Below are 12,717 nucleotides of genomic sequence, written 5' to 3'. Positions count from 1 at the left end.
AAATTAGAGTATCAGAGGAAATATAAGTAATGACATTTCCAGACATCTAGTAGTTCTGGTACTTAATACGTAGTCACTGCGATATACTAGACAGTTATCTAAAATGTTCTGATTAAATTCAGTATATACACGTTTTACATTCTTCTCTATATGATCACTAGATAAGTAAATAAAATGGTCTTACCATGCCAAGTATACCAGGTTGACACTCTCTGAAGAGCAAAGTTATCTTTTCTGTCCAGAAGCAGCCAAAACACAACAAAATAGTACCCAGAATTTGAAACATCATGGTAAAGTTGATACTCTGCAATGGTTTGACTTACTGCCGGTCTCCTGTTTTCATGCAATCAACACTGTTTGATAGTGCCCAAGCTCTCAAAACATCAGAAGTAGCAACTTCTCATTTTGCTCACAGAATACTGGTAGTGTTTTTCTGAAGAGAGGCATTGTTTGAAGCAGAAGGAAGGGAAGTTACAATTGCAATCACAGTCATGTCACAAGGTGAATTTAGTTTATATTTAGTGATGAAATTAATCCATAAGCTTTGTTTAAACAAATTTTATTAATATACTCCATGTCTATACATTACCTCTTACTAGTGAAAGGAAGAAACCAACCTCTCTCAAAGGTTCTCTTTGATATCATATAATTTATAGCCTACATTAACAACTAAGACGTACATACACACACGCGTTCCATTCTACAGTTCAGACTGCAATTGGCATTATCTGTAGAAATCCGTTAACTCTTATTAGGTTTACCATTCAAGTCTTCCGTATCAAATGAAAAGGGCTGGTCGTAACCCATGAGGTGGTTATAGTCATGAGGAAGTGGGAACAGCATCGGATTCACAAGCATTGACTTCTTGTCGGCATAGAACGTGGTGAACATTTTGCTGACACCCGGTATCTTGACCTCACTCTGACGGAACACAGTCTTTTTCTCCATCAGAAGGATGTTGTAGGTGACAGCTGTGTACGTGTCAGTGTCATGGTTGTGGTACAGGCGAACCACATAGCCTTTGGTGATGATGTGGAGGAGGATGGGAGTCAGGAATGTGAAAAAACCAATGACACCACAGAAGGCCCCCTTCAGGACAAGACTCTGAACGCTGATGCCAGTCTTCAAAAGAATGTAGGGCATCATACACAGGCTGGCCCCGCTACTGGTGTAAGAGAACATCTTCACACCTGCAACAGACAAAAAATACAATTCTTGTTTAGGCCTAGTTATTCAATGATGATAACAATGTTGATGATGAGGAGACGATCATGAGAGATTGTTCATGGTGATTAAAGTAATACCTCGGACAGAATTGCCGAGGTTCCCTGAATAGATGAGCGTCCCCTCCTCAGGGTGGTTTGTGGAAGATGTAGAGAAGCAGCAGACCATCCGTAGTACAGAGGCTGGCTGTACCTGGGCAGAGACAGACAAATGAGAAACTAGGCCATTTCTTTCCATACAATGCCTTTAACTGCTACAATTAGACCATAACAAATAATATATCATTTTAAAAAGAACTTGGTCCAATTCTTAATTACCTTTCAGATGAGATCTTACAGAGTGTGATCAAATATGTCATAACACAATTTGCCATGGGGTTTGTAGAGATTAATAGAATCTAACGCACTTTCAAAAGTTAATGCACTTGCACAACCAGGCCAGTGCAGATCATGCCTGACCACACCGCTCGCATATTGATTTTGTCCACCCACACCAGACGCGGTCAGGACACGCTGGTTGAAATATCAAAATGAACTCTGAACCAACTATATTAATTTGGGGACAGGTTGAAAAGCATTAAACATTTAAGGCAATTTAACTAGCTAGCTTGCTGTTGCTAGCTAATTTGTCCTGGGATAGAAACATTGGGTTGTTATTTTACCTTAAATGCAGAAGGTCCTCTACTCCGACAATTAATCCACAACTAAAAGGGGAAACCTAGTTCATTTCTAGGAATCTCAACTCCTTCAGGATTCTTCTGACTTTATATGGCGGTTGGCAACCAACTTTAAGGTGCATTACCACCACCAACTGGCCTGGATGTGGACTTCAGTTCGTCTTTCAATCACCCGCGTGGGTATATGCTCCTAAAAACCAATGAGGAGATGGGAGAGGCCAAACTTGCAGTGCATCACAAATAGAACCAATGATTGAATAACATGCTGACCACACCGCTAGCGTCAAATGCACGTTGCAAAATAAATGTACACATACATGCTATTCAATCATTGCGTGCACACGACAGCAAGCATGGCCAGGTGCTAAAATAAAAATAGGTCCTATTTGTGATGCTGAACTGCAAGTCCGGCCTCTCCAATCTCCTCATTGGCTTTTATGAAATAAGTGTTAATTCAGTATTGTTGTAATTGTCATTATTACAAATAAAATGTTTTCCTTTCTAAATCGGCCGATTAATCGGTATCGGCTTTTTTTTGGGGTCCTCCAATAATCGGTATCGGTGTTGAAAAATCATAATCGGTCGACCTCTAGTTGTAATGCACCTTAAAGTTGGTTGCCAACCGCCAAATAAAGTCGAAAGTAAAAATAGAAGCCTGAGGAAGGAGGAGAGATGACGATAAAGGAATTCAGTTTACCGTTTAATCTGTGGAATAATTGTCAGAGTAGAGGACCTTGTGCATTTCAGGTAAAATAACAACCCAATGTTTATATCCCAGGACAAATTTGCTAGCAAGCTAAATTGCCATCAAAGTTGAATGCTTTTCGACCTGTCCTCAAATTATTATAATTGGTTCAGAGTTTGGTTTGATATTTCAACATGCATGTGCTGATCGTGTCTGGTGTGGCTGTACAAAATCAACATGCGCGCGCCCGGTTTGGTCAGGAGTATGTAAATCATACATAGCTAATGTATCGAGTGTAGAACTATCGAACGCAGAGCCACTAGGCTAGCTAGTTAACTAACATAGCTTCTTTCAGCCAAAATAAACCTACGTAACTAGCATAATAGGGCATATTATATCCCAGGATTGGAAGTATAACTATCTACCAGACAAGTGAGGACAAAATAAAGCCAAATACCTTTTTAGCCGCATCATTGAGAAACGACCTTTTGGCAGCGTGATACAAATACCCTTCGGTCTTCATTGGCAGCCTTCTACACGCGTGAGTAGCAGACCTCCCATTTCGGAGGGCAACAAATGGTATACTAAACGTTTGAGAAATAGCGGTACGTAATCCACGTGCAAAGTAATGCTGAAACATTATACAATCATAAATTTAAACCACTTTAGTAGCTTCTTTGCTAACAGCATGCACAACAGCACTGTTATTAACCCCCGCCCCTTTCTTCTTCTGTGGCAGTGGTACGCACAGGATTCTTCTTTGAGGTTTATTGGCATACTGCACTAATACGGTGTATTGCTGCCACCTACTGTACGGGTTAGAAAAAATACTACAAAAGCAAAATATGTTTTGGATGAACAAATTCATGCTAATTACCCCCCCCCCCCCCCCCAAAAAAAAAAAAAACCTAAACTAATTCACAATACTACCCTGAATTAAAAAAAAACGGTACTATCCAGATCCCTACACAGTCTCAACAACCTGGGAGGGGGGAACCGCTTCATTCAGTACTCCCTGTTACATTTCGCCTGTAAAGTCCTGGAGATCCAGAAATCGATTTGTTGCCTTCACAATGATGTCTAGCTTCTTTGGTGTTTTCTAAGTTTAACTAGTGCAATTTATCACTAGTGCTATAAACACAACAAAGTCCACCTTCTTCACTATTAGTGTGTCGGGATCCTTCTCCTGCATGGCATTCACTGCAGACTGTGGGACATCCACTACCATCTCCTCTCTACTCACTCCTTCAGCTATTTTCACTGCCTCCACATAGAAGACCTGCTGGTTGGCCTGATCCTAGCTACTGCGACCTCCTTCATCCGTACAGGGAACACCGGCAACTCGGGAATGTGATTCCCATGACAATTACAACAACATGCTTCATCTGACTCTTCAACTACTACATATTTTTTTCCTTCGACAAACACTTTCCACATGTCCAAACTTTTTACAATTTTAACACTGCAGCGGCTTCTGTACATACTGTCTCACTGCATAAATCAAATCAAATCAAATTGTATTTGTCACATGCGCCGAATTCAAAAGGTGTAGTAGACCTTACAGTGAAACGCTTACTTACAAGCCCTTAACCAACAATGCAGCTTTAAGAAAAATACCTTAAAAAAAAGAAATAAAAGTAACAAATAATTGAAGAGCAGCAGTAAAATATCAATATCGAGGCTAAATACAGGGGGTACTGGTACAGAGTCAATGTGTGGGGGCACCGGTTAGTCGAGGTAATTGAGGTAATATGTACATGTAAGTAGAGTTGTTAAAGTGACTATGCATAGATAATAACAGAGAGTAGCAGCAGCGTAAAAGGGGGGGGGGGGGCAATGCAAATAATCTGGGTAGCTATTTTATTAGATGTTCAGGAGCCTTAAGGCTTGGGGGTAGAAGCTGTTTAGAAGCCTCTTGGACCTAGACTTGGCGCTCCACTGCTGCTTGCCGTGTGGTAGCAGAGAGAACAGTCTGGGGTCACTGGGGTGGCTGGAGTCTTTGACAATTATTAAGGCCTTCCTCTCACACCGCCTGGTATAGAGGTCCTGGATGGAAGGAAGCTTGGCCCCAGTGATGTACTGGGCCGTATGCACTACCCTCTGTAGTGCCTTGCGGTCGGAGGCAGACCCACTGATGTAACCCATCAAGATGCTCTCGATGTTGCAGCTGTAGAACCGTTTGAGGATCTGAGGACCCATGCCAAATCTTTTCAGTCTCCTGAGGGGGAATAGGTTTTGTCGTGCCTGCCCTATTCACGACTGTCATGGTGTGCTTGGACCATGTTAGTTTGTTGGTGATGTGGAAGCCAAGGAACTTGAAGCTCTCAACCTGCTCCACTACAGCCCCGTCGAAGAGAATGGGGGCGTGCTCGGTCCTCCTTTTCCTGTAGTCCACAATTATCTCCTTTGTCTTGATCACGTTGAGGGAGAGGTTGTTGTTCTTGCACCACACGGTTAGGTCTCTGACCTCCTCCCTATAGGCTGACTCATTGTTGTCAGTGATCAGGCCTACCACTGTTGTGTCATCGGCAAACTTAATGATGGTGTTGGAATCGTGCCTGGCCATTCAGTCATGAGTGAACAGAGAGTACAGGAAGGGACTGAGCATGCACCCCTGAGGGGCCCCCGTGTTGAGGATCAGCATGGCGAATGTGTTGTTACCTACCCTTACCACCTGGGGGCGGCATGTCAGGAAGTCCAGGATCCAGTTGCAGAGGGAGGTGTTTAGTCCCAGGGTCCTTAGCTTAGTGATGAGCTTTGAGGGCACTATGGTGTTGAGCGCTGAGCTGTAGTCAATGAATAGCATTCTCACGTAGGTGTTCCTTTTGTCCAGGTGTGAAAGGGCAGTGTGGAGTGCAATAGAGATAGCATAATCTGTGGATCTATTGGGGCGGTATGCGAATTGGAGTGGGTCTAGGGTTTCTGGGATAATGGTGTTGATGTGAGCCATGACTAGCATTTCAAAGCATTTCATGGCCTCAGACGTGAGTGCTACGGGTCAGTAGTCATTTAGGCAGGTTACCTTCGCTTCCTTTTGCTCAGGGATTTGGTGGTGGTCTGCTTGAAACATGTTGGTATTACAGACTCAGACAGGGAGAGGTTGAAAATGTCAGTGAAGACACTTGCCAGTTGGTCAGCACATCCATTATCTTTCGTCTCTCTGTGTTTCATACATTTCCTTCAATTCAAAGAGGCCGTCAGCAATAAGCATCCGAGCGAGCGAAACAGCGCCCATCTGTCTCTATGTGTAGGCCATCTGTCTGATGCTGTCTGGTCCAAACGAGTATGACATTGTTGCTGCATGTAGCATTGAAGGCAAGAGAAGCCAGCGAGCATCTGGCCTCCCTTGACAAAAAAATAATAATACAAATTTGCCGATCAGCGTTGACCTAAACGGAGCGAGATCAACTGTGAATGATCCTGGCGTACCAAAAAATGTGTCAAGGGAAACCAGCTTGGATTTGGCATCACTCCTATCAAATCCCATTGAGTGCATAAGTCATTGACAGAAAAACTTTAATTGTTGCATCTCATTGTGCCGTTGTCCTCCGGTGGCTAGCTAGCCAGCTTGCTAAAATTGGCCCTTTCCTAAATTAGCCATGGAAGTAGATAGGGATTGTCACTTGTGGTTTTACTTAATTCTCTGCACTGGCAAATGATTATAACGGTGATGCTGATCCAACCATTAATTCATACATTGTTGTGCCCCTGGTCTGAGAGGATGTACGTTCAATATGTAGCTAGATGTAGAAGGCTATTGTTAACTAGCTAACGTTGCTCATGAATGGAGGTGAGGCTAGTGAGCAAGCATTTAGCCAGGTAGCCTAGGACCACATAAAATAAAAGCTTGTACTGTATAACAGAGTGATAGACCGTTTCATCAACATGAAAGAGATGAGGATGGCATTGGCGTTTCTCTACAAGTAGGGTGAGTCAACATGTTTTTCAACCTGCACGCACGCACGCATGCACACACACACAAATCAGAACCATGGACAGCCACATCATATTTATCTTACGTTGATTGGACTAAATTGTTTTGGTGATCTTTTGTTACTGTATTAGACTAAGCAGAGGTGACTTGATGATGTTGAAATGTTGAAGTTGAAAGGGTTTTGGAATAGTGGAGGCAGCTCGGGTTTTCTTTGCGACTTTCGGTAACTCTCTTCTCTCTCTCTTCTAAATCAATAGTTGTTTAGTGGTCCGAAAATGTCGGAAACATGAACTTTCTTGACCATGCGGTAGGTCATGTAACTGTCTCTTACTGTACATGCAATATGCTTTGTGAACTTCACTGGACAATGGTAGCTATCCGGTTTTGTGATAAAACAAAGGTGTGGTTGATTTTATTCTGCCACTGTGTCTTCTTATTGTCTCTGCCTTTAGGCCTCTATATCACGGTCTCAAGACATATGAATTAACTGGTTAGAGAGCAAACAACTTAATTATCACAATAAATAGGTTGTAATATGGAGGGGGGGGGGGGCTTGGCTTTATCCCTAAACCTCACAGCCTTTATGTCTAGCGAGACACCGGAGGTTACACCTTTAACTGGTGCCCAAATTTGAAAATCATAGCTTTCCACATCTTACGTCAATATCTTGTTGAGCCACAGAGCTTTCTCCTTTTGCACTTTTGACACACACAAAAGCAACCTCATACTGCTCCTGGTCACTCTAACCAATTCCACTTTACCCAATTCCTCCTTCTTCATCTTCTTCGAGACCGCAAACAAGGCACGCCAAAAAACTTGTTTACGCACATGATTTCCTGAATGAAGCAGCAATATGAGAGATACTGGATATAATGACGAGATGCTTATGACTCCGCCCTAACAATATTCTTCTTCATTGTGTGCTTTTCCGACAGACTAGATGATTTGTTGCGAAGAGCAAATTGTTCGGGTGACTCTGTACTGGCCTACTACTCACGGGGATCCTCTCAGGCTCCCTCACCCTTTTCACACCATCCTCAACTTTCCTCACTGCCTCAGCATATGACACTTTGCTCACTGCTTTCACCCTGAAAACTTCAACCTGTCTCACTCACACAGGACATTTCTGATCCCCAGCAACAAGGCCACCCCCACAATTGAAACACTACACTTCTTCCACCGAAACTATACACTTATTTGTCTCATGCCCTCCTGCACACTTCTAACACAACAGAATCTCCCACCTACATATTTCTGCAACATGACCATAAACTTGGCATCTGAAACACGGTAGTGGGTTCGGAACAAAAGCTCTCATGGGATAACTTATATACCCTAGCATGACTTTATCCTGCAAAACTCAGAAGGACAGACAGGGTCTCCTTAGTCTCCCATGCATCACAGACACCCGGGGATCCTAAACTTCAGTCGATCCACCTCAACTCAACGCCACCCCAGTTATTACTCCTTTCAGTGGCGCTCTGCTCCGGAGAGCAAAGCAAGACACCGCTCTCGGTCCGAGTCGCGAATTGCGTAGTGCTTTCTCCCTCGGGGCAGCAGACACACAAAAAATCTTGACAAGTCCACTTATGGGTACTTTGACAGAATTCAACTCCTTCTTCACCCAGCCTGATACCACAGACGGAACCGACCAGAGTCATCTCAGGCATTTTCCTGATCATTGGGGTGAGGTTTGGAAGCCTTCAACTCACCTGATGACGCATGTTGGTATACAGCAGAGGTAAATCTGGGTCTTCCTTTCCTGTGGCGATCCTCATCATAGCACTTGATGGTTTTTGCGACTGCACTTGAAGAAACTTTTAAAGTTCTTGAAATGTTCCGCATTGACTGGCCTTCATGTCTTAAAGTAATGATGGACTGTTGTTTCTCTTTGCTTATTTGAGCTGCTCTTTCCATAATATGGACTTGGTCTTTTACCAAATAGGGCTTTCTTCTGTATACCACCTCTACAGTACCTTGTCACAACACAACTGATTGGCTCAGACACATTAAGAAGGAAAGAAATTCCTAAAATGTACTTTTAACAACACCTGTTAATTGAAATGCATTCCGTGTGACTACGTCATGAATCTGGTTGAGAGAATACCAAGAGTGTGCAAAGCTGTCATCAAGGCAAAGGGTGGCCACTGAAGAATCTCAAATATAAAATATATTTTGATTTGTTGAACACTTTTTGGTTACTACATGATTCCATATATGTTATTGTATAGTTTTGATGTCTTTACTATTATTTTACAATGTAGAAAATAGTAAAAATAAAGAAAAACCCTGGATTGAGTAGGTGTAACTTTTGACTGTGTCATGACGTGGCCCTCTTTGGATATAGCAAGCACCAACTCTCTCTCACCACATCTCTCTTCCCCCTACACCCAGGCTCTGTTATCTCAGGTTGTAAATTCCTGGAGACTCTCTCCCTCATGCAGTATAGAGAGAGAGGGTTCACAGTAGAACAAAGGAACTTCTTCTACATCACAGAACTTGAGAACTGAACATTGTCCATGTTTTGTTAGAAGGCGTAAACGGTCGGTGGAGAATCCAGCTACGACCACTCCATTTTGTTTTATGATTGTGAACTCAGGAAAGACAATACAGCCACATTACCATAACTCTGCTTATACAGGAGCCTCCGTTCTGAGGCTTGCATCTAATTATTGTATAAAATTAATGAGTAAAGATGAAACTATTTGTGAAATTGTGCAATGTGATTTTAAACCGTTAATGTGAGAGAATTGTATTTCTGTTTAAAGTTTCACTAAGTCATTGGGCCACCCCCATGAGCACAGACATCAATCTGGCGTCATGGGACAGCCTTTTCTGCTGTTCTGAATCAAACCCCCACCTAGAGAAGCCCACTTCAGACCATGCGTACCTCGATTACCAAGAGGTCTAAGGTTTGAGTAGAGACCATGCAATCCTCGGTCATCTGAGGGAGCTAATGTTGTAACGACTGTTGAACCACGTGGAGCATTGGCTACACTGGTGGAAATGGTTCAACTCTGAGACTATTGATACCGACAGAATAAGAGCAAATCTTCGATACTAATTACTAGTCTGCAGCTAGAATTTATGTTGACCTGGAATGCGAAGACCGACAACCTGCCGAAACATCTATCTACAAGAACATTTCTGAATGGGACTCTGAAGTATCCATTCTAACCACGAAAGACTCCAGGGACGCAAAGAGAAGTTCAGATGAACTTCTCAACAGAAAGACTGATGATTCCAACAGAGATCACGACGACACACTGAGCGTAAATATATATATTGATTGCAATTATTCCCGAATGAGTGAGCGTTCATTTGCAAAGGATTGGCATTTCAATTAATATAATTATCAACTGTGCGCCCTTCAGTCCCTTTGTCTACCAAGTCGTCATACCAGTTTAACCCACTAGGGCACATCCCCTATCATCCCCTACCTTGTAACCATATCTACTTTGTTTGTTTGTTTGTTATGCATTTCTGTGATTATTTAGTTAGTTAGTAAATAAATGATTAAGATAATTGATGTATGGATGATTTATAGTAAAGACTGGGTTCGTGCAGATAACCAACGATTTACAACGTTCGGAATGAGACTAACGTGAGGTAAAGAATGATTAATTAATTAGAAGACTAATTGATCAGATATTAAAACATCTGAAAAGTTATATTAGGAAAATTATAACTTTGTAATCTGAATATTTTCCTTGGTGCCCCGACTTCCTAGTTAATTACATTTACATGATTAGTTTAATCACGTAATAATAATTACAGAGAATTGATTTGATAAAATAAGTCTTCACTTTAATGATGCCAAAGACTGGTATTGTCTAGTAGTAAAGGCCAAATTAAATATTTTATCCCCAAAAATATGTTTGTTTTTTTTTATACCTAAAGGGTTGTAATATTCATCAGGAAATAGCTCAATTATCCATGGTATGACAATCCATATGTTAGCTTGGTACCATTTATGCAGCAAAACAATGATCCAAAACACACAATCAAGTCTACTGTACATGAAAATGGTTAAAAAGCAACACATTTAAAGTTTTGGAATAGCTAATGTTGTGACAGGACTTGAACAGTTAAAACAGTTCTGCATGCAAGAAAGGTAACATTCAGTATCAAAAATATACAAAAATAGAGAAAATCTGAAAGTGGACAAATACTTTATTACGTATTTGTCACCAATTACTATTCAAAAATTCTTTATTCATAAAAAAATCAAAATAATCATATCTTTCACCTAATGGTGGTGCTCAAAACATGCGCAAATTCCCATAGGAGCCCAGCCCTAAAAGCGCAGGGCTTGTGCAACGTGCCATGCCTTTTATTTTTTTCTTACAGGAATGATATACATATGAGGAGAAAGCTGAAGTAACTTTTTCACTGATATAATCAGATCTCATGTCTGATTCTCAGCTTGTCCACTAGGTAGTAAGTACCTCACTGTGCGAAAATGGCTAAAATGAGTTTTAATTACTGAAATCTTAACTCGAGCTCTAGGGTCATTTTATAATGTTTTTTGTTTGCGGGGGCATTCTTATGACATTGCCAGCAGTAAGATTTTAGCTAGATATGTCACTTTCTATTTTCTGACTGAAATTGACGGAGTGAGTACTAGGAAAGCTCTGCGGGCCTGGGCCCAAAACAACCGATCAGAGTTTCATAGAAACATAATTACCACTTTTGGGAAGGAAAATGATTTCACTCACATTGTAATTATTTATAGGTCATATTTCATAGAAATTTGGAAATACTGGACAGTTACTTTAAAGGCTGACTTTGGTCAAAATGCTAAAATAATGGCTTTAAACTGATCAATGCAACATCATACCAGGTAGTTGGTAGTTTAACCTTGTAGTGTTTTCAGTAGTTAAAAACGTTTTACCATGTAGCGGTGTAACTAACTACTAGAACTACACACTACTTTTCTTTGCGGAAATAAAATATGGGTGAAGCAGGCATTTTTCAGATCTGCCCTATTCTCATTTGAAACATTGTTTTTGTGTTTAAAGGTGCTACATGTAGAATGTCTCACCCATGTGGAAGCTAGGTGAATTGCAACAACACTTAAAGCCGATTTATGGTCATTCTGGCGTCTGCATTGGCCGTACAGCTTTTAGATGTGGCCTCTGCAGAAGTTAGGGCATTCATACTTGCGCATCGCAGAGCTGTTGTGAATGAAGTTGTCAAGGAAGTGAGTTTGTGTTTACACAGAACATACAGCCCCAACCTACCATCAACCAATCATGTAAATGCGGAGCTATACGGAGCTATAAAGAGCCCCTCCGCATTGTTACAACATTTATGAGGTACACGGCGATGCGGTACAGAGTTCAATTTAGCCTCTGAAGGCTCCGCTATTGCATTACACCCTCGGTACGGAGCCCCTGGACCTCATTTCCGGAAACACGGGTAGAGGTTAGTGTTATTCGACTTCCCAAGGTTTCCAGATAGCATGGACCAATGGTGGTTACGCCCCAAGGATCCCGGAAATCATGGTGGAGACTATTTTACTTTCAGTTTCATCCTCCAACTTCAAACAGCTGTAAAAATGATGTTTTTTTCACAGTAATTTAGATAGTACAATGATACCTTACACTATTCACCGGTCTGGCTTTTGTTGTCAAATAGAAAGTCTGCATTTTAGACTGCGGTTTTGTATTGGCCCAAAATACATTTTCTGTGAAAAATATTGTGAACCAGTATCATTCCATTATTACTGCAGATATGCTATGAACATGTTCTGCAAATACAGTGCACAATTTCTAAATGTAGCTCCTTTAATAAGCTAAATTAGACATTCTGTTAACATATGACCCCAAAGTGATCTGTTCTTGCAATTTGTAGTCTAGGACATTTCATATTTACATATTATATTTTTTCACAAAGTAGTTTGGATGTAGTGAACTACTTTTTCAAAGTAACTTTAGTCAAGTAAACTATATTTTTCTTAAGGGTAGTTCAGTTTAGCTTAACTTCTCCCAATGTGAAGTAATTGGTAGCTTGGTAAACTATATTTTCTGTTCACTGTTCAATCATCACCAAAGGATCTCCCCTTAACCATATCCTTGGTTAATTTCTGTTTTATGAATATGTGAATTTGATAACAGCCAGTGATTGATTGATTATCACTGAATTGAGCGCTCGCCATGATGAACTTGGTTATACAGTTCCTAGATAGAGCCAGTA

The 12,717-nt window shown here is 41.2% G+C and overlaps 1 protein-coding gene across 1 annotated transcript; it reads right to left on the bottom strand.

Moving 5' to 3' along the window:
• Positions 1-543: 543 nt before the first annotated feature.
• LOC139387054 (transmembrane protein 70, mitochondrial-like) lies at positions 544-3,320 on the bottom strand. The gene is made up of 3 exons (XM_071133034.1): positions 3,043-3,320; positions 1,305-1,416; positions 544-1,190 (listed from the first exon to the last, which is right to left on the bottom strand). The coding sequence occupies exons 1-3, from the start codon at positions 3,223-3,225 to the stop codon at positions 742-744; spliced, it is 744 nt and encodes a 247-aa protein (XP_070989135.1). The 5' UTR covers positions 3,226-3,320; the 3' UTR covers positions 544-741.
• Between the last annotated feature and the right edge of the window lie 9,397 nt (positions 3,321-12,717).

This window comes from Oncorhynchus clarkii, chromosome 28, assembly GCF_045791955.1.
Source record: "Oncorhynchus clarkii lewisi isolate Uvic-CL-2024 chromosome 28, UVic_Ocla_1.0, whole genome shotgun sequence".
NCBI classification, from domain to species: domain Eukaryota; kingdom Metazoa; phylum Chordata; class Actinopteri; order Salmoniformes; family Salmonidae; genus Oncorhynchus; species Oncorhynchus clarkii.
This window is presented reverse-complemented; position numbering and strand designations above follow the sequence as displayed.

Coding starts and splice junctions, on each gene's coding strand:
- LOC139387054 (XM_071133034.1), bottom strand. CDS start 3,225: ATGTTTCAGCATTACTTTGCACGTGGATTACGTACCGCTATTTCTCAA. Junction 1,417..3,042: donor TCAATGATGCGGCTAAAAAG/GTATTTGGCTTT, acceptor GTCTCTGCCCAG/GTACAGCCAGCCTCTGTACT. Junction 1,191..1,304: donor CCTCGGCAATTCTGTCCGAG/GTATTACTTTAA, acceptor TGTCTGTTGCAG/GTGTGAAGATGTTCTCTTAC.